The following is a 22,804-nucleotide window of genomic DNA, read 5'->3' on the forward strand; positions in this document are numbered from 1 at the left end:
GCCTACGTTTGTTATTTCAAGAGTTATTGCTGAGGTAACTCATCAAAAGGGAACAGAGGAGCCATGCACTAGTGGCTCACACATATAATCCTAGCTACGGAGGAGGTTAAGATCTGAGGATCACAGTTCAAAGCCTGCCCAAGCAAGAAAGTTCATAAAACTAATCTACACAATTAACCACCAAAAAACTGACAGTGATAACCTTAAGCAACAAAGGCTCAGGGACAATGTCCAAGCCCTGAGTTTAAACTATGCATAGGACTGGTGTGCATACGCACGCGCGTGCACATGAACGCAAGCACGCACGCACGCACGCGCGCACGCACACACACACACACACACACACACACACACACGAATGGAAGAGCTCAATAGCTGGCAATGACAAGCAACAGTTACCAAAAAGAGCTATTAACATCATCCTAAAATTTTAAAACTGAGTCTTGCACCCTTAATTTTCAACTTATCTGGACATGATAGCAGGGAAAAGGGTACATATATTGGGCATACTGAACTCATTCCCAGGGCATCCTATAGTGAATATTCACTCAAGTTCCTGGACTACCTACTCTTTGTAAAGTTCCTTGTTCCACCCAAAGAGCAGCACAGACTAGCACTCACATCTACTGAAAGCCACTGTAACCTGAGTAATTGTGCAATATGAATAAAGAGGCTTTTATAAAGCTAGAGTCAAAAGCTCTTAACAACAACCTGTTTCAATTGAGACAGGCTGACCTGAACTTGAAATTATACTTATTCTATTCATTAAATAGCAGCATCTACTAAGCCTTTTAAGGGAACTGTCTTAAAAGGTATAAAGGAGGGAAGGACTGATTTTGTGTGAATTCCTTTTTATACCTACTTCACTTTCAATGCTTATACATGCTTTTAGAAATAAAGTGTAAGTCTTTATTCTGGAATACATTTCTAGAGTTGTCAGTCTAATTTCAAAGGTTTTTATTTGTTCCAACTATGAATAAATTTATCTCATTTTCACTTACACAAAAACATTTTTGAAGGTTAACTTAAAACCTTATTAAGTTGCATATTGTTCTTGTTTTTCTCCCCCCCACACACACCTTTTTTTTTTTTTTTGTGGTCATGAGGCTTGAAGTCAGGGCCTTGTCACTGTTCCTAAGGTTCTTTTGATGAAGGCTAGTGCTCTACCACTCTGAGTCACAGTGCCACTTCCTGTTTTCATTTTTCACAGGAAAGATCTTCAAAACATCCAAATATGCCAGTATAGTATCTACAAGCTAATAAGAGTCCTTGGCCAAACATGGTGGCTCATGCCTGTAATTTGCTATTCTCGAGAGTGAGGCAGGAGGGTAGTAAGTTTAACACTTAGGCAAAGTTGACAAGACCTACCTCAAAACAAAAATATTAAAAGGAAGGGCAGGGGCCATGGTTCAAGAGGTAAAAAGCTTGGCTATGATAAACAAGGCCCTGGGTTTAATCCCTAGCATCACACTACAACAACAAACCCTCCCTACTACTAAGATTACCCATTTTCAACATTCTATGTACTACCACCACTTCTGTGAGGTCTCTCTGTGTAACAGTATTAATGTTTTTCCAATGAAAAGAACTTCAGATTTAAAAGAGAAGCCATTGTGATTTCTTTTTTTTTTTTTTTTGGGGGGGGGGGGGCCAGTCGTGGGGCCTGAACTCTGGGCCTGGGCACTGTCCCTCAGCTCTTCAGCTCAAGGCTAGCGCTCTACCACTTGAGCCACAGCACCACTTCCGGCTTTTTTCTTTTTGCTTATGTGGTGCTGAGGAATTGACAGGGCCTCATGCATGCAAGGCAAGCGCTCTACCACTGTACCACCTTCCCAGCCCCACCACTGTGATTTCTAACCAACCATGGCATTAAGGCACCTTCTTCTTAAAAAGTGTTAAGATCCTACTCATTGGAACAAACTAGTGGCAAAGGGATCTTTTCTAAGTCAGTTTACTGGAAATTTTTCCTCAGTCATGCGGCTTGAACTCAGAGCCTGGGTGCTCTCTCTGAGCTTTTTTGCTCAAGGGTCTTGCTCTTTTGAGCACTTTTGAGCTACAATTCCACTTCCGGGTTTCTGGTGGCTAACTGGAGATAAAAGATCTCACAGACATTCCTGCCAAGGATGGCTAAAAATTAAAAGTTAACTATAGTAAAATTATTTTAAATAATATATCGAGAAGAAAAGAATATACTCCAAAATCTATAATCTGAAGCTATCAGCAACTTACACATGCAACACTTCAGTGCTATACCACCACTGTATCAAAAGGCTAAAAAAAAGCCCAACATTTACATATTCAGATAACCAACAGTACTCCTACTTCATTACATTCTCTCTGGGATTTTCTACATAATATTTCACTTTAATGAAACATATAAATAATGGTTGTCATGGATATACAACATTTATTCAACTTTAAAGGTAGGAAGAAAATAAAATTCCCAAAAAGACATAAGCAAATCTGGGCACCGGTGGCTCACATCTTAGATTGTGGTTCAAAGCCAGCCCAGATGGGAAAGTCTGTGAAACTCTTATCTCCAATTAGTCACCAGAAAACTGGAAGCAGAGCTGTGGCTAAAAGTGGTAGGGCCAGGCGCCGTAATCCTAGCTACTCAAGAGGCTGAGATTTGAGGATCGGATTCAAAGCCAACCCAGGCAGGAACGGTCCATGAGACTTTTATCCCCAATAAACCACTATGTAAGTGGTGCAGTGACTCAAGTGGTAGAGCACTAGACTTGAGCTGAAGAGCTGAGGGACAGCCCTCAGGCCCAGAGTTCACGCCCCATGACTGACCAAAAAAAAAGTGGTAGGGTGCTAACCTTGAGCAGAAGAGCTCAGGGACAGCACCCAGAACCTGAGTTCAAGTGGGGGGGCTGATATCTATAGTTCTAGCAAGTGAGGAGACTGAGATATTAGGATCCAATATCAAAGGTGATCCGGGCAGACAAAACCTTTAAGACTCTGATCTCTGGGGGTGGGTGGTGGGGCTGGAGAGGGGAAGGGATGGGAAGAGGAAACAAAGGAGGAGGCAAAAATGCTTGATAACAAATATACTCACTATCTTGCCCATGTAATTGTAACCTATCTGTATGGTATTTTCACAATTAAAAAAAAGACTCTTATCTCCATTTGGCCACACAAAAGCTGGGAATAGAGATATGGCCCAAGTTGTAGAGCGCCAGTGAAAAAGCCAAGAGAAAGGAAGACACTGAAATCAAGCCCAATACTGGCACTCTTACAAAAAGCAAAGAAGTTCACTTAAACCATAAATTTCACAAAACCATTCATTTAAAGCAAATTCTAAACAAAATACACGCTTTCCTCAATTCATGAAGATTCATTAAATACTTTCAATTCACTTAATACATAGAAAAGAAAATTGACTATTTCCTTACCATCACCAGTTAATAAAAGCCTCAGTAACCTAGATTTTGTTTTGAATATTTTCTAACACTGTCTCCCTCTGCTGTTTGAAAAAAGAAATGACTCAAAGATTTCATCATTCATTTTCTCAGGATAAGAAATCCTTTTATTTTTACAAAACACAGCATAAATGTAGTCTGGTAACAGTTACATTTTGCACCAGTTTGATTAATTTAGTTAACTGTAAACGTAGGGATAATGTTTGCAATCCATATAGTCCTGACTCCCCCCCAACCATAGTAAAACCAAGAACAAAAACAATGCTTAGCTGGGTGCCGAAGGCTCAAACCTGTAATCCTAGCTACTCAGGAGCCTGAGATCTGAGGATCATGGTTCAAAGCCTCTTATCTCTTATCTCCAATAAACTACTAGAAAATTGTAAATGGTGATGTGGCTCAAGTGGCAGAGTGCTAAAGAGCACAGGGACAGTGCCTAAGCCCAGAGTTCAAGCCCACGACCCACCAAAAATAAAACAAAAAAACAATGCTTACTTCCTAAGGTTAACATCATAATTCATTTTAGATTAATTCACCATAACAAATTAACTTACCAAATAAAAATAAAACATAGAAGACATTTATACTAAAAAATTATTCAGTTGATCTGAAACATTAACTTCATTTGTATTTCAAATATGTGAAACTAAGTCATTCATCCCCTACTCACATAAATCAATTTAAACTTAAATGCCTTCTGATGGAAGACATTTAAAGATGAAGCCACTTTTTTTTTTTTTTGGTCCGGTTGTGGGGCCTGAACTCTGGGCCTGGGCACTGTCCCTCAGCTCTTCAGCTCAAGGCAAGTGTTCTACCACTTGAGCCACAGCACCACTTCCGGCTTTTTTTTCTGCTTATGTGGTGCTGAGGAATCGAACCCAGGGCCTCATGCATGCAAGGCAAGCGCTCTAAGATTTTTATGTCAAATATACACAAAGAAACCAAACCGGTAATTTCTTGGTCTGTCTTCCTCTCACATCTACCCAGTGTTAATATTAACTCAATTATTTTTTTGTTTCTTTCCTGGTGGTACCTGGTTTTAAACTCAGGCCTGTGCTTCCTCAGCCTGCACTCTACCATTCAAGCCACTCTTCCAACCTGGCTTTTTGCTGGTTATTTCTGAAATGGAGTTTCCTGGGCTTTTCTGTTCGGGCTAGCTTCAATAATCCTCTCAACCTCCCAGAGATGCCTCCCTAGTAGCTAGTTAGGATTATAGGCACGAGTCACCAGTTTGGCTTCAAAGTTATTTGCCAAATTCTATACTATGTTAACAGGATTAAGTGATGGACTGAAATTCTGGTTAAGATTTAATTTCTTTTCCCACTTTCTTCTGACACACATCTTGTTTCATTTTCCTCATTAACTTACTAGTTTTATGGTTAGCAAACAGAGGAAAGTCTAGTCAGGTGCTGGTGGCTCATGTATGTAATCCTAGCTACTCAGAAAGCTCAATCTGAAGACTGCAGTTCAAAGCCTGTGAGACATATCTCCAAGTAAACATCAAAATGCTGGAAATGGAGCTGTGCTCAAATGGCAGAATGCTGCCTTGAGCAAAACAGCTCAGAGACAGTGCCCAGACCCTGAGTTCAAGTCTCAAGACTGGCACCCCCCCCCCCAAAAAGGCCTTTAATTAGATGCAAGAAAACTACTTCTTTACTTAGTATTTCCTGCTCTCTTTGTGTAGCTATCCTTTCTGTATGACCAGTTACTCTTCATGGCATTGATGGATTCAGATCCATGTCCATGTGCATGACTCTAGCAAGTGAGAAGCTATTTCAAAGCCCAGTGCTATTCCTCCTCAAAAAAGAAACTTAAAGATATAAGGGTGAGTATAGTTATACACAACATGTTTTAAATATTAAAAAGATTCTAGCTGGCCTTTATAATTCATTTTCATTATCTATCATAAATTCAAAAACATTCAATTTTATAGCAATTTTATAGCTGAAAAAACTTGAGTTTATTTAGCCTATAACCCTCATTGTACAAATGCTGGAAACTTAGGCCTAAGAATAATTTTGTGAATAAATTTACTGGGCATAAAAACAGCCAGAGGCAGGGTTTCTGATTTTTAATTCTGTATTTTCCCTACTAATTTACCTTAAATATCACTGAATTTCTTAAATATCACTCAATATTTAAACTACTTATTTTTGAATACAAAGGAATCTAAACATAACTGTAACTCAAACTGTAATTTATTCACCATTCCTTCATAATAAAGTAACTCAAAATTCAGCTGAAGTAAAAAATAAAGCAAGAACCCAACTCTGTCTTTATAGGGTTTTTGTTGTTGTTGTTTTTTGCCAGTCCTGGAGCTTAAACTCTAGGCCTGGGTGCTGTTTTTGAGTTTTTGTGTTCAAAGTTATGCTCTACCACTTAAGCCACAGCCTCCACTTGGAGATAACAGTCTCAGAGATGGGCTGGGAATGTGACTTAATGGTAAAATGCTTGCGTCGCAGGCATGAAGCTCTGGGTTTGATTCCTCAGTACCATATAAACAGAAAAGCCAGAAGTGGCACTAGCCTTGAGCAAAAGAAGCTCAGGGACAGAGCTCTTAAGTTCAAGCCCCAGAAATGCGGAAAAAAAAAAAAAAAAGTAGCTAGGATTACAGGTATGAGCCACCAGTACCCAGCAGTTGTTTGTATTTTTAAATTCATTAGGCACAATGAAAAAAAAAAGTGTATTAAAAAGACAAAACTGACAAACTAATGACAAGAGACACTGATAGCACCAAAGCTTACAAAGGCTGATTACTATTATTATTATTTTTTATTTTTTGGTTGGTCATGGGGCTTGTACTCTGGGCTTGGGTACTGTCCCTCAGCTCTTCAGGTCAAGGCAAGCACTCTATACCACTTGAGGCCACAGCACCACTTCCTGTTTTCTGGTGTTTTACTAGAGATAAGCGTTTCACAGACTTTCCTGCTTGGGCTGGCTTTGAGCCATGATCCTCAGATCTCAGCCTCCTGAGTACAGGTGTGAGTCACCAGTGCCCAGCTTATTACTTTTAAGACAACATCTTAATATATAAGCACAGGTTAGCCTTGAACTAGTGCTCCTTCTGCCTTTACTTCCTGAATGCTTGGATTATAAGATAAGCCCTATTATATCTGCCTATACCAATGTCTATCTTTACTGAGAAATAGCACTACCTTCATAACTATATAAACATCATACAAGCCAAATGGATTTTTACATTCTCTTGTATTAAAAATGTACAAAGTGGTTTAAAAACAAAAATCATTGTTCTTTATATCTGTCCCTTTTACTTTAAAGGTATTGGTTTAGAAGAAGCTAGAAGTTTATTAAACACAGGGTATTTTGTTCATCATTACTTACATATTTTGAATATATTACTAGAATAATCCTTTTCAATTTCCTTACCTTTGTTGAAAGTACTTTAAATGTGCTCTGTTCTGGTATTATAGGATGAAGCAGTCTCAGTTTCAAATTATAATCCTCTCCAGAAGAAAGTTTTACCAAAGCAGACAACTATTGAACACAAAATACATTTTATAAATGTATAAAGGGTAAAATAGTTAAACTGAATATATAGAACTTCAATTCTGTAGATCAGGGACTGTAAATACAGTATCAGATTTATGTGAATTTTCTTATATATAAAATAGCAAAAATATCATGTTTGCCACATATTTAATATTCAAATGTAAACAAAACATACCACACAAGAACAAAGTAATGTAGTAAAAAGCATGTAATAAAAAGCTATTCCTATACTAATCATGTAATTCTGCCACTACTTTTCTGAAACATCATAAAGTTCCCACTAAATGCTAAGAAATCAAGTAGCTAAAATAGTCGTTTAATACGCTTAGTAATTCTAAGACATGTAGATCACACAACAAATTATGAAGTACACTATACAGCAAAATTATCTATCTTACTGTCAACAAATTCTCCCTTGCATTCCAAATCTGAATAAAATGTACATCTAACTATCTTTTTTGTTTTTGTTTTTGTTTTTTTTTTGGGTCCGGTCATGGGGCCTGAAATCGGCCTGGGCGCTGTCCCTCAGCTCTTCAGCTCAAGGCTAGCACTCTACCACTTGAGCCACAGCACCACTTCCGGCATTTTTTCTTTTTGCTTACGTGGTGCTGAGGAATCGAACCCAGGGCTTCAGGCATGCAAGGCAAGCACTCTACCACTGAGCCACTTTCCCAGCCCCAACATCTAACTATCTTATCTCAAAACTTCTCAAAACTTAAAATAATTCAAACAGTGAAAACAATGATTCATATTTTATTCAGTGTTTTTCCATATAATTTCAGGAAGACATGGCATCTCATAAACTACCCCAAATAAATCTCCCCATGAATGTCTCAAGGGCTAAATACCTCTTTTTCAGAAAATTCCACATTTACATCATTCTTCTGAACATTCTTTATCATAAGTGTAATGATTACTTGAGATTCTGTCTGATACCAATCATACCTATCAAAAAAGAAAGGAAAAACCCCTTAAAACAGGACTTTTAATTTTCTTGAAATTGCAAAATAAAAACTAGTAAATAAGTAACAAGAGCTCCACCTTGAGTAACAAAATGGCAGAGTGTGCTAAGCACATTATACACAATATTTTCCCCTTCAATCCAAGGTATGAAAAAGACCCATGTGTCAAGAGATTTCTCTATAAATATCTTTCACTCTGAAAGCTCTAAACATGCAGGAATCCTCACTTTCAATTTAGTCAAGAATGTAATTTCCCCGAGTCTGAGCTATTTATCCTGCCACTATTCTATCCCCAGAAAGAAGCACAGTGCTAACAACACAATATACTTAACAAATAAAATGTTAACTTATTTTATGTTCAGAACACTATAATTACTACTTGATGTTTAGGTATCCTATTCTTGCTGTGGCCCTAGGCAAGTCAAGTTTCTTACTTCTAGGTACTTGAAATTCTAGCCTCTATTTCTCCAGAAGGAACATGAGTAAATTGTTTTTGTTTTTACATTACCTAAGTTAAGTTAGTTCAGGTAATTATGTAAAAAACAACTTGATTAAAGAAATGAACTTTAACAGTTTCACAGTTTGCCCCTGAAATTCAGTGAGGATGCAGAGCTCCAGATCACACCTCATGCCTAACAATTCTAACACAAGTTGTACACAAGGCTAAGGAATACCTAAAAATAAAGTTAAAAGAACAGCCAGTTGCTTATCCTTTATAATTACTGTCCTCAGCAATATTAACTTTCAACTCAAGCAGAAAATTCCTATGAAAAAATGTACTCGAACTGGAGGTGTGGTTTAGAGAGCATCTACTTAGCAAGCTTCAAGCCCCGAGTTCAATCTCCGGTATAGCTAAAAACAAAATTAAAAAAGAAAAATAATTTACTCCAAATTAATAGGCAGGGCAGGTTACAATTCTGTTAATACTACAAACTCATTTTATGTGTATACCGACATCAATTTAGCTAGAAAAATAGTTCCCCTAAATACACAGAAAGTTTTAAGACATGTTTTGAATTCATATAAACATTAACACATATCATTAGGCAGGCTTAAAGTTTTTAACAGGGCTATAAAAACATTTTTTAAAATAAAATTATGAAACACTTAAAATTATGTAGTCAGGACTTGATTTATGAAAAAGAAATGCTTACTTGATTTTTGACTGAGTCCGCTGGGATACAGATTGATTCTGGCAAGTTGAAAGAAAAAGATTTTTACAAATTTGATAAGCAACTATATTAAAATGTATGTATTATTCATTTATCCTCTTGATATGACTACATGAAAATTTTTTTCAAAGGTAAAACATAGTATTTGTAAGTGTTAAATCATACAGTAAGTGTTAAATAATACAATAATCACAAATAAGTAGAATAATCACTTTAACAATTTTATTAGTTTTTGTTTTGTTTTGTTTTTTGAGTCCAGTCGTGGGGTCTGAACTCTGGGTCTGGGCGCTGTTCCTCAGCTCTTCAGCTCAAGGCTAGCACTCTACCACTTGAGCCACAGCACCACTTCCGGCTTTTTTCTTTTTGCTTATGTGGTGCTGAGGAATCAAACCCAGGGCCTCATGCATGCAAGGCAAGCGCTCTACCACTGAGCCACCTTCCCAGCCCCAATTTTATTAGTTTCGATTAAAAGCAAAAATTTATTCACAAGGTATGACAAGGTCTATAGATGCCACCTCAGTACCAAGACCCTTCATTTACTATTGCAACTAGTAAAGACTATTTGTACCACAGTTTAAAATAATAATAATAAAGCTTAATACCAGGTTTGGTGGTACACTGCTGTAATCCTAGTACTCTAGAAGCTGAGACAAGGCCAATCTGGTTTAAGTGCAAAGATTACCTAAAAAAAAACTCTTCTAGGGCTGGGAAGGTATCTCAGTGATAGAGTGCTTGCCTTGTATGCATGAGTCCCTGGGTTTGATTCCTCAATACCACACAAGCAGAAAGAGTTGGAGTGGAGCTGTGGCTCAAGGCTAGCCTTGAGAAGAGATGAGGGACAGCACCCAGGCCAACAGTTCAGGTTCCACAACAGACAAAAAAAAAAAAAACCTTCTAAAGCAATAGAAGGTGTGATTAAAAGGCACAAAGCCATCCATCCATGAGTGAAATAACTGAGTAAGAGCACAATAAATCCCTTGTCCATGAGCCCTGGATGTGGCATTAAAAAAAAAAAGGACAAAACAACCATCACAAAAAAAAAAAAAAAAAAAAAAACCTTCCCAAACCAAGTGCCTGTGGTTCACACCTGTAATCCTAGTTTCTCAGAAGCTGAGATCTGAAGATTGTAGTTCAAAGCCAGCCCAGGCAGGAAAGTCCGTGAGACTCTTATCTCCAATAAGCCACCAGAAAACCAGAAGTGGCACTGTGGCTCAAATGGTAGAGCACTAGCTTTGAGCTGAAGAGCTGAGGGACAGCACCCATCCCCAGAGTTCAAGCCCTATTACTGACCAAAACAAACAAACAAACAAAAAAAAACCTTTCCAGCCAGGCACTGATGGCTTATGCTTGTAATCCTAGCTACTAAGAGTAGACTGACATATAAGGATCAGTGGTAGAGCGCTTCCCTTGCATGCATGAGGCCCTGGGTTCGATTCCTCAGCACCACATAAGCAAAAAGAAAAAAGCCGGAAGTAGAACTGTGGCTCAAGTGGTACAGCGCTAGCCTTGAGCTGAAGAGCTGAGGGACAGCGCCCAGGCCCAGAGTTCAGGCCTCACGACCGGACCCCCAAAAAAAAAAAAAAGGATCAGAGTTCAAGCCAGCTCTGGCAGAAAAGGACAGAGAAGTCAGTGAGTCTTACCAGCAAAAAGCTGGTGAAAGAGTGGTTCAGTTGAGTGCCAACATTGAGCAAAAAAGCTAAGGGAAAGCTCATCAAAATTCTGAGTTCAAACACAATACCAGTACCAAAATAATAAGCCTTTCTAAGGGTCTGACTAGAAAAGTTTATGTATAATACTAAGACATAACAACTCCCTTAACTGATTATGACATTAGCATTTTAAAACTTTTTTTTTTTTTTGGTCCCAGGGGTTAATCTTAGGGCCCGAGCTCTGTCCCTAATTATTAGTCTCTTTGCTCAAGGCTAGTGCTCTACCACTTGAGCCACACCTCCATTTAACTGCTGAACTACTCAGATTTTCCTAAACTACATGTGCACTGGTTAAGACTATGTATACAAAGCTAAAGAATGTCTTCCATCATATGTTGCCTCTAAACCATCCCTAAATGAAAAAGGGAGAAACTGGGTAAACAACACTAGAAATCTGAGTCTAACTCAGAACTTCTCCTCAAGTGAATGAATGAAAAATAATAAGGATTTAGATATCAAGTGGAAATACTGACTAGAGTAGAGTATTTCAGTTCATTCTAGAGTCAGTATAAAAGTAGACTAATAATGCACGAAGGCTATAGCACCTGTTAGTAACAATTTGTTTCTTGTTTCCTGCTGCTTTAAAATCTATGTCATTTTGTTATTTGAAGACCTAGTCTGAATCTCAAATACTATAAAAACTGATCAAAACTAGTAAAGATAAAACAAGAAGCCAACTTCTGAAAACCTCTTAATTCATTCTCCACCCACCACTAGAAATTATGCAAGTATAAGGACAGATAGGCTTCTCTTTTGAAGATTTCCCAAACCCTCATCACTACATACACATATATTTTGCCTGAAAACAGATAAACTGTTAACCTCCGTTTACAAAGGAAGAAATCTCATGAAGTGACTTTCTCAATGTTACAAAATAATTTTGGAAGAGTGAGATGTAACTCTTCCTTGAGAAATGAAGAAAGCAATTCAAAAAAGTTAACTGTCCATAGAATAAGCAAGGACTATTCATACATCTCCCAACTCCTTGTAATTTTCCTTCTTGACTAAATGTTGATGTCTATTGTTAAACTAGTACTAAGCATAATTTAACAACATATAAGCCTATAAGGATTAAAAAAAAAAAAATCTGACTTTTTTTTGTTTTTGTCAGTCGTGAACTCTAGGCTTGGGCACTGTCCCTGCGCCTTCAGCTCAAGGCAAGTGCTCTAACGCTTGAGCCACAGCACCACTTCCGGTTTTCTAGTGGTTTACTGGAGATAAGAGTCTCACAGACTTTCCTGCCTGGGCTGGCTTTGAACCTCGATCTTCAGATCTCAGCCTCTTGAGTAGCTAGGATTATAGGCATGAACCACTGGCGCCCGGCTCCTGACATAGTTTTTAATAACTAAAAATGCCTGAAAAATCTTCGACTCCAAAACAAGAAGAAACATTAACAATGAGTTAGATATAAGCATTTCAATTTTACATTATACCATGTGTTTTAAGTCTAATCATAAAAGTCCTACTAGAGAGGGAGGGAAATCAGGCACCGTTGGCTCAGGCCTGTAATCCTCAGGCTGAGATCTGAGGATCGCAGTTTGAAGCCAGCCTGGGCAGAAAAGTCCTCGTGAGACTCTTATCTCCAATTAACCACTCAAAAACTAGAAGTGACACTTTGGCACAAGTGATAGAGTGCTAGTCTTGAGCACAAAGGGCTCAGGAACAGGACCCAAGCCGTGAGTTCAAGTCCCACAACCAATGAGAGAAAGAGAGAGACAGAGAGAGATGAAGAAAAAGAGAGACAGAGAGAGAACATGAGGGAAGAGGTGACATTGTCTAAAATGAAATGTACCCATTACTTGATTTATATAACTATAACCCCTCTGTATACCACCTTTATAATAACAATAACTAGTGATTACAACTATTCAACCTGAGAGAAATGAGATAATATTTTTGCAGTTATTTGGCAGTAAAAAGATAGGAAGTAATTACCCTGGCCATACAAAAACAAACCAAATCAAACTACGTACTAAAACATCCAATAATTTTCATGACTATAAACTTGTTTAATTTACTTCATCAAAAATTATTTCATTTCAGTTACAAAAACAATTAGCATTTAAATTCAACTGCTGAATATATGAGAGCAAGCTCATCCCATCTCACATATTTCTCAGACATATAAGAAATTTTATGTATTTATAAATTAAAAACACCAAGGATGAAATTTTGGACTTACCACCTCAGATTCTGTTCCTATAAAACATAAAAAAGCATTTTCAGATAGCAGTATATTTATAGGAAGTTAGAAACATGATTTCTATGTCACCAACATACTGATTAAGAAAGTTAATTCCGTAAACCCTCTCCTCTGTACATCATCTTTATAATAATTTTTAAAAATTTTTAAAGCTAAATCACCTATATCTGTTTTGTTGTTGTTTGGGTTTTAGCAATACTGGGGTGAGAACTTGGGGCCTCACATTTGCTAGGCAAGCACTCTGTAATTTGTGAGGGTCTCCAATCCTCTCCATACATTTCAAATGAAAGAGAAGTTGGCTTAATTCCGAATGCTGCAATTATTTTAGATTCACTTAATTCTTACTGGTAACAGCATGATTCTCACATAAACAAATTCATCACTTTCAAACTAAGAAACTAGGAAAAAATAAGTATGTCTTTGGAAATCCACACAAGGAAATAGGTACTCCTTAAATTATAACTTTAAAAACCAATGTTGCCAGGTGCTAGTGGCTCATACCTGTAATTCTAGCTACTCAGAAGGCTGAGATCTGAGAAGTGAAGGTGCGCGTGGGTGTGTGTGCATGCCAGTACTGGGCTGGACCTTACAAGGTGACCTCTATTCCTAAGTTTTTTTGCCACTGGAGCCATACCTCCAGTTCTAGCTTTTTGGTGGTTAATTAGAGATAGGAGTCTCAAACTTTCCTGCCCAAGCTGACTTTGAACCTCACTTCATTTCACATTAAAAGACTATGATTTCAAAACGTATAAAACATACCATTCTGAGGTTCCTGACACCTTTTAATCCAGACACTGAAATCTGCATCTGCACCTAGAATGAAGGAAAAACTGTAATATCATTCATCTTCCAAATGCAACATACTGAACAAATGATTAATGTCCTAACACTGTTCTAGGCACTAGGGATTCAGCAGTAAATATAAACATTCACTATCCTAACAGCTTTTAATAACCTTAATGTTACATCTATCAATAAAACCAAAGGTTTTCCATTTAGATGTTTATCTTAGAAAATTGTTTTACGTGTCAAATTAGTTTTAACTACAGTTAACCTCACCAGTTACCAAGGTATCATACACACTTCCTCCCAATACTCAATTCTTTTTTTTTTTTTCTGGTTGGTCGTGGGAATTGAACTCTGGGCCTGGATGCTGTCCCTCAGCTTTTCAGCTCAAGGCTAGCACTCTACCACTTGAACCACAGCGCCACTTCCGGCTTTTTCTGTTTATGTGGTGTGAGGAATCAAACCCAGGCCCTCATGCATGCAAGCACACTACTACTAAGCCACCTTCCTAGTCCCTCAATATTTAATTCTTTTGTCACAAACAAAATCAGAACTGAATCAGACTGCAAATATTCCATCAGGCTAGGGAAGACATTAGTCCTGATAACTGGATTTGAGCTGAGATTGAAAATCCTTTCCTGGTATCATCCTGCCTTTCTTTAGTGTAGTTATATATCCTATTATTCTCCCAGTGGTTTTAGCTGTTTCCTTACCTATTCTGTCATCATAAAGAATATTTATACTTAGAAAAGCTTTATTACAACTTCAAGTTACATATTAACCAAGAGACTTTAAGTGGTGAATTTTATATTTATAGAAAACACTGTGAAAGTGAACATAAAGCATTTACTCTGAAGATGCAGAGCAATATCTAGACATTCTTTAGTGGGTACTGTGACAGTTAAGAAAATGCTAAAAGTGATCTAAATAAAATCTAACTAACATATTTATGTTAACTGGATTTTTTCTACTTCAGATTTATTGAGAAACTAAAAGTTGTTATAATCAAAGTAAAATTAACTTGATACATACAGCAAGTGTAGTTCAATGATAGCTTGATTGGTTAATAAAAATACTTCAAATCTTAAAAAAATAAAAATCTGACTAATTAACAGGAAATATTAGTCTGAAAAGTTAAAAGCAGTAAGTTTTCTTTAAATTCTGATTCATTTATGAAACTAATCAAACAACACGCCTTAATAAAAAATGTAAGCACACAAATAATGTATCTACCGGGGGAACTGTCTTATCTAAATACTCGTCTCCAATAACCTATTATTCAATCAGTAAATAAAACCAAGCCATTTACCATACAAAAAGGGAATAAAAAAAGCACAGACTTTAGAAATTTAACAGACTGCATGACTCATGTCTCCTTTGAGTTTTCTAAATTATTTACAATTGGTGTTGATATGCTGGTTTGCTAACTTGACTCATTTAAGAAGTCTTATCACCCAGTTCTCTTCTGAATTTATGCCTGTGTTGTGTGCATATTTGGATCTAAAGTCTTACCTTTTTTTAATTGTAAAGATTCTGTCCTCTTACCTTTTGATTAGTATACAGCAGAGGAGCAAATTTTAAAACAATACAGAATTTTAAGAACAGGTTTCCCAACACAGCAGGCATTTTTGGCCAGACAACTTTTTTCCTTTAAAAAAAAACTTACTCGTTGTACAGTGTTTAATTGTGGTATTCTCATACCCCATTGCTCTTAGCTCTCTTGTAGGGAACTGTTCTGTATTCTACAGCATGTTTAAGTAGTATCCGTAATATACTGTCTATCCATTAGCACAAAAAAAATAATCTTCCGACACAGAAGCTGCCCTGGAAGCAAAACTGTTCCCAGTTAAGATATTATTATCACTGTTTCAAAAAATTATGGCATACAATCACTACATAAAGACAGATACCTGTCTGTGTAGTCTTCTATAATATTCTGCAGTATTACTCAGAACCTCTACCTTTTAGGGTGATTTTTTTTTTGGGGGGGGGGGGGGGAGAGTCCGGTTGTGGGGCCTGAACTCTGGGCCTGGGCGCCGTCCCTCAGCTCTTCAGCTCAAGGCTAGCACTCTACCACTTGAGCCACAGCGTCACTTCCGGCTTTTTTCTTTTTTCGTTTATGTGATGCCTCGTGCATGCAAGGTAAGCGCTCTACCACTGAGCCACCTTCTCAGCCCCTTAGGGTGATTTTTAAATTCTCAGTTCTCACCATTTCTTTTCATGTACCTTGAAAAGCAGGTATGGTGATAAAATGTTCATATATAACAAGACTGCCTTATTTTAGCATTACATGTGGTTTTGACTAAGCACAAAAAAAAATTGTAATAAGATCAAAAAAATGTTTTTTTAAAATAGGTTACTATCTCACATACACATACACATTACCCAGATTAGCCAATCCTACTTATTATCCTACTCAGTCTTAGTTAAATGCATTTAAATTATTAAATCAACACTTAAATGTATTTATATCATTGTGGGATCTGATTATTGTTTTGCCTGCCCTCAGTTTTGTGAAAATCTCCTCCCAAAAGACAAAGAGAAAAAAAGACAAAGGGTGTGAAAAAAATCAAAGTAAAAGTTTACATGCTTGATTTAAGACAGTGAAAACTGAATCAAGCATTTACATTATTCAAAGTAAAGCGCAAGAAATAAGCTAGAAATATTGGGACAAAGAGTGAATCAATTCAGCAGTGAAACCCACTAGACTATGTTGGAAATGAACTATACAACTTTGGGGGAAGAGAAGTCAAGAGGGGAAAACAGAGAGAATGAGGTAGGGGGGTAACACTATTCAACTGGAAATAAACTCACTACCTGACTTATGTAACTGTAACCCTTCTGTACAACACCTTTACAATACAATTTCTTAAAAAAAAAATAAGCTTTCGTTTCTGAAGTGGACAACAGTAATTTTTGTGACAATAATGTAACTTGCCCTCCTACTTCAAATTATAGATGTTCAGTCTTAATATATACGAACAATACATTTTAGTCAATTCAGAGTTCTGGCAGTCATTTCAACAGGTCTCCTTGGAACCATATATCCACAAATATAAGGATCTATAGCATTACTTTCAAAAACATGACATTTTTGGGCAGAAGAAATGCTGTTATCTCATCCACTCAGGAAGATTATGGTTCAGGCCAGCCTGAGCAAAAAGTGAGATCCTAATCTCAAACACAAGCCAGGTGGGAGAGGTAGAAAGAGGGTTGTAGAAGCACATGTAATCACAATGACTAGGAAAAACCAAAGTAACCTATCTGAATAACTGCTAAATATCAGCACCACCAAAAACTTTTTTAAAAATTTAAAAATTATACTTCTGAGGGGATGGAGTATTGTGGCTCATGTCTGTAATCCCAGCTACTTGGAAGTAGACGGTGAAGACTGAAAAGATCACGGTTCAAGATCAGACCAGCAAAAAGTAAGATCTTATATAAACTAACTGGCAAGCTTGGAATCCCAGCTATATTAGGATGCTGTGGTTGGTGGGGATTAAAGTCTGATTACAGGTACTTGAAAGCTGCTTTTGCTAAAGAAGCACACTGACTTCTTACTTGGGTCCACGAATTAATTGAAAGCAGGAGAAAAGCTAAGTATTCCAGCTTCCATTTTGGATCTATGTTCTTTGACCTGAACCATTCTCTTCTACAGTCACTTTGTACAAAGTGGATGGAATCCAGGAAGGACCTGACCACCTTCCTGACATCAATGAATTTTATACTAAGGCCCTACTTGACTTAATCCTAAAATAACTAGCTCATCTTCTGCTGCCTACCACCTCTGACTAATGGAACACATCTGTGACTGAGACTGTACTTGTATTTGTCCCCAGTATTCTTCCTATGTAAAACTGAAAATAAGTATCTGTCCGGGACCTTTTACTTCCTATGGCTACCAGGCTGTATAACAAACTTCCTTTCTTTATCCTTCATCACTTCTCAGCTTTTTTTTTTTTTTTTTTTGAGTACTTGTACTGGGGCTTGAACTCAGGGCCTAGGCAGAATTCAAATACCAGTATCATTATATATATAATAAAAAACAGTTACGAGAACATGTTTCTTCTACATGTTCTCACAAATTTATTCAAATAAAAAACATTTACGAGAACATGTTTCTTCTACATGTTCTCACAAATTTATTCAAGCTTGCTTACTTACTTCTTCACAGACATTTTTGCGTCTCTGTGCCGGTCCTGGGGTTTGAACTCAGAGCCTGGGTGCTATATCTGAGCTTTGTTGCTCAAAGCTATCATTCTAACACTTATGCCATAGCTCCAAGTTTGTGGGGATTTTTTGGTGTTTAATTGGAGAAAAGAGTCTCACAGACTTTTCCTGCCTGAGCTGGCTTCAAGTCAAGATCCTTGTATCTCAGCCTTCTGAGTAGTTAGAATTACAAGAGTAAGCCAATAACACCTGGCCATAAAAGATTTTTTTTGGTGGGGTGGCCAGTCCTGAGGCCCAAACTCAGAACCTGGGCACTGTGCCCAAGCTTTTATGTCCAAGACTAGTGCTCTAACCACTTAAGCCATAGCTATACTTCTGGTTTATTGAAGTTAAGAGTCTCTCAGACTTTACTGTCGAAGCTGGCTTTGAACCATGACCCTCAGATCTCAGCTTCTGACTAGCTAGGATTACAGGCATGAGCCAAAAACATTTTTAATTTTTTATTTTATTTTTTTTTTATTTTTTTGCGGTCGTGGAGCTTGAACTCTAGGCCTGGGCACTGTCCCTCAGCTCTTCAGCTCAAGGCAAGTGTTCTACCACTTGAGCCACAGTACCACTTCCCGTTTTCTAGTGGTGTATTGGACATAAAGAATTTCACGGACTTTCGTGCTCAGGCTGGCTTTGAACCGCAATCCGCAGATCTCAGCCTCCTGAGTAGCTAGGATTACTAGCACCCGGCACAATTTTTTTTTTTTTTGTAAAGACTTCTCACATTAGTACTCTGAGTAAATAAATACAAATATCATTAAGAGGAAGAAAGATGTTGAATTCCTATAATTCATTTGAGATTACAGTAAGAAAATCTAGCTATGGTATTTAAGACAGAAATAATAAATTAGTATAAACTGGAGGCTGATTGGGATTACATTCCAAGTTATAGGGCTATGAGCTCCCCCTTCAAAAAGTAAACAAAAGCCGGGCGCTGGTGGCTCATGCCTGTAATCCTAGCTACTCAGGAGGCTGAGATCCGAGGATGGAAGTTCAAAGCTAGCCCGGGCAGGAAAGTCCATGAGACTCTTTATCTCCAATAAACCATTAGAAAACTGGAAGTGGCATTGTGGCTCAAGCAGTAGAGCGCTCACCTTGAGCTGAAGAGCTGAGGGATAGCACCCAAGCCCAAAAGCACAGAGTTGAAGCCCCCACGACCAACCAAAAAAAAAAAAAAAAAGAAACAAAAGAATGGGGAATAAGGGGAGGGGACACAATGGAAGAGGTGAGGTGACAATGATCAAGCATTGAAACCTGACTTATGGAACTATAATTTTGTTATACAATTACTTAATAATAAAGATTCATTTTCCAAAAAATAATTCTAATACTTACTTAATTTCTGTCCTTCTGTAAAACTTTCTAGAGCAGCAGCATAGTTTTTTTCATGGTATTCACATATTCTACAAAATTAAAAACAAATACACAAATGATTTTATTTAGCTTTTTTCCTAAATTAAAATAAAGTCTTCGTACTGCTGAACAAGAGAATTTGCCAAGAGATTTTCTAGAATACTGTAACATCTAATATAATTCTCATTAAAACTCAATATTGGAACTCTCTTCAAAAGGGGTTTGAATTATGCAAATCACATTTTAAAACATAATTATAGAAAGGAATATTTTCATATAAATCAAGTCACACTTATCAACAAAAGAGGTTGTGTTCAACAAATACAGATAAAAGATATAGAGCTTTCTTAGTATTAAATATGCTAATCCATCCTGGTTTGGGCCTAGGACAGAGAGCATCCATAATTATTTGCAGAACTTTAATCATCACGATTGTAAAATATAGCAACTAGACATTTCCTTCACATACACCTTCAGTTAACATAACAGAAGAGCCAGATGTGGTAACCCACACCTGTATTCCCAGCAATTCTAGAGGCAAAGATAGAAAGGTTATACTTTGTGGCCAGACCAAGCAGGATGTTAGCAAGATTCTACCTCAAAACTAAGCTGGGGTGTAGTGGCATTCAAGAGGCAAGGACAGAAGGATTATAGTCTGAAGACAGCCCAAGCAAAAGTGCAAAAGAAAACAACTATAATATGGTTAAAGTTGTAGAGCATTGGCTGGGAATGTGGTTTAGTGGTAGAGTATTTACCTAGCATGTATAAAGCCCTAAGTTTGATTCCTCAGTACCACATAAACAGAAAAAGCCAGAAGTGGTGTTGTGACTCACATGGTAGAGTACTAGCCTTGGGCAAAAGAAGCTCAGACACACTGTCGAGGCCCTGAGTTCAAGCCCCAGGACTGGCAAAAAAAAAGGTTATAGAGCAGCTGCTTGCTATGAGTTCAATCTCCAGTACAAGAGGGAGTAGAAGGGAGTTATACTTAAAACTGAATGTTTTCTCATTATAAAATATATACATATTTTAGGGTTTTGTTTGTTTGTTCTGTTGGTCATGGTGCCTGAACTCTGGGCCTGGGTGCTGTCTCTCAGCTCTTCAGCTCAATGCTAGCACTCTACCACTTGAGCCACAGCGCCACTTCCGGCTTTTTCTGCTTATGTGGTGCTAAGGAATAGAACCCAGGGCCTCATGCATGTAAGGTAAACACTCTCCACTGAGCCACCTTCCCAGCCTATACATATTTTATTATATATAAAAACCTTATAATGAATTAGTTTAACAAATGAAAATATCTGTAGTTCAAGCAAAAAAATACAATTAAGTACATACCCTTTTCTCAGTATAGCAGTAGCATTATTTGGATTGAGTTCAAGGGACTTCTTTGCATCAGCAATGGCATCTGTATCCAAAAAGATGGTGTTTCTAATCAGTTATGTGCAAAGATAGCAAATACTAAACAAAAAATTTGAATCAGTCTTTAATTTTTAGATTCTTAAATTGGTGGAAAGGCTACATGCTTTTAAATTATAAGAAGCTAATCCAAGACAAAATTCAAGCAAGTACTACCCTCACATCATCTTTTGGGCCTAAAATTAGCTCCTATATTAAAAGCTCTGTTGCAAAGTTCATCTCCTTTTCTCATCAACACTTATGTAACTTGACTCAATGTAATGAATTTCCTGTCCAGATTCATAATTAGAATAATTCTTAAAAGTCACACCATATAGACACATTATTTTTAAGTTATAAAATGCAAGGAGTATTTCATTTAAACACATTAAAATGATGTGATCCAACCCCTGAAATCTATATAATCTACCTACTGAAAAAAGAAGACATATCCTTGATAATTAGGTGAGTGTTTCTAACAATTTCGTAATATTATAGCTACTTTACACTGGATATAAGACTAATTTCAAAATCCTCACCGATAATCTCCATTTTATCTTGGGCAAAACTTGTAAGTAAATTATAAACAGACAAAATACTTTGTAAGAAAAGTTACCACAGTATTTTCCAAGAAGAATGTGACAATAAGCTCTCTGACAATAATACTGTGCATCATCTGGATTCTGTTCCAAAGCCTTAGTCAGCTCCTACAAATACAAACATGTTGATCATCAGTAAATGTTTCTTAAAGCTATCTAACCCTAATTAAAACATAATTTATTATCACATGCTATTTGGAGAAAAGATAACAAAAAAACAAACTTGGAGCTTTTCTTTGTAAGAGGATAACTACCTCCCCTCTAGCCATGCCAAAGCACACAATGAGAAATAATACCCACATAAAGCACTTACGTAGCAGTTCCTGGCCTACAGCAGGTACTCAATAAATGGTAATTACCTCATTATTCTGAAAAGTTGAGTTAGTATACATCAGCCAATACAAAATACCTCCTAATTTAGAGAATACTCAAAGATCATAGAGAATTTGAGCTGCCAAGTAAATGTAACACTATGTGACTTAAACACAACCAAAAAAAAAAAAAAACCCCTACAAGTTAAATCTTGAACTCAGGTAGATAAATGGGATTAATAAATACACAATCAGGTTTACCTGGACTTTTAAACCCTAGTCGATTTTAACACTGTGTTCGATCCTAGAAGGAATCTCATAGGTAGCTATTATCAGTTGATTATGTTAGCATTGGATTGAAACTCATACTGACTTGGGCAGTCACAAGATTTAGGTAGTAGCTAGAATAATAATGAAAAGATCTTTCAATAAGTAAGGACAAGTTCAGGCAAATATCACTTAGATCCTCTACCCACTGACTGAGTTATTGCAATGGCTACATACCACATATCACTGACTTTTAATTAATAGAGGGATTCTTTACACAATCAATCAAAATATACCTAAAACCAAACCACTTTTTAGCATCTTTGCCTACTAGTCCAAGCACTGATGTTAGGCGAGATTTTGTTATTTTATCTCTCAATGCCTTTCAAGCTGACTCAGAGCAAAAGCCAAGTCCCTCCAGAAGCTCTCCTTGATATAACTCTCAATCTTCTCTGATATCACTTCTTGCTACTCTTCCTCCAGTTCTGTCCATCTGGCCACAATGGTCTGGTTCCCTGTAACTGCTCAAACATTTTCACAACTCTACATATGTGTTCCCTCCAACTAGAATACTCCTTCCCGAAATGTGAATGGAGAATTAATTCCCTTGCTTCCTCCTCATGAGACAAGAAACTGCCAGACATGAGTCAAATCCAGGTCTGACTAACTCCAAAGTAGATTTTAACCACAAAAACAACACTGCCTCTGAGGATTATGGTTCAAAGCCAGCCCAGGCAGGGAAATCCATACAATTTTTATCTCCAATTTTATCACCAAAAAAGACAGAAATGGATCTGTAAAGTGGTAGAGCACTAGCCTTCAGCATGAAAGCTCAAGAACATCAAGTGGTAGAGCACTAGCCTTCAGCATGAAAGCTCAAGAACATCACCAAGGCCCTCT

The 22,804-nt window shown here is 37.3% G+C and overlaps 1 protein-coding gene across 1 annotated transcript in view; it reads right to left on the bottom strand.

The window, feature by feature from the left end:
• Positions 1–22,804, bottom strand: part of Sugt1 (SGT1 homolog, MIS12 kinetochore complex assembly cochaperone) — a 43,462-nt gene that overhangs the window by 15,774 nt on the left and 4,884 nt on the right. Inside the window, exons 3-10 of the mRNA XM_042685744.1 lie at positions 21,344–21,434; positions 20,668–20,737; positions 19,318–19,385; positions 13,738–13,791; positions 12,958–12,974; positions 9,049–9,086; positions 7,781–7,877; positions 6,810–6,917 (exon numbers count right to left, since the gene is read on the bottom strand). Coding sequence (XP_042541678.1) covers positions 6,810–6,917; positions 7,781–7,877; positions 9,049–9,086; positions 12,958–12,974; positions 13,738–13,791; positions 19,318–19,385; positions 20,668–20,737; positions 21,344–21,434 — 543 coding nt within the window. The remainder of the gene's footprint in view (positions 1–6,809; positions 6,918–7,780; positions 7,878–9,048; positions 9,087–12,957; positions 12,975–13,737; positions 13,792–19,317; positions 19,386–20,667; positions 20,738–21,343; positions 21,435–22,804) is intronic.

The sequence above is a fragment of the Dipodomys spectabilis genome, unplaced genomic scaffold (assembly GCF_019054845.1).
Source record: "Dipodomys spectabilis isolate Male_0828 unplaced genomic scaffold, ASM1905484v1 ptg000095l, whole genome shotgun sequence".
NCBI classification, from domain to species: Eukaryota; Metazoa; Chordata; class Mammalia; order Rodentia; family Heteromyidae; genus Dipodomys; species Dipodomys spectabilis.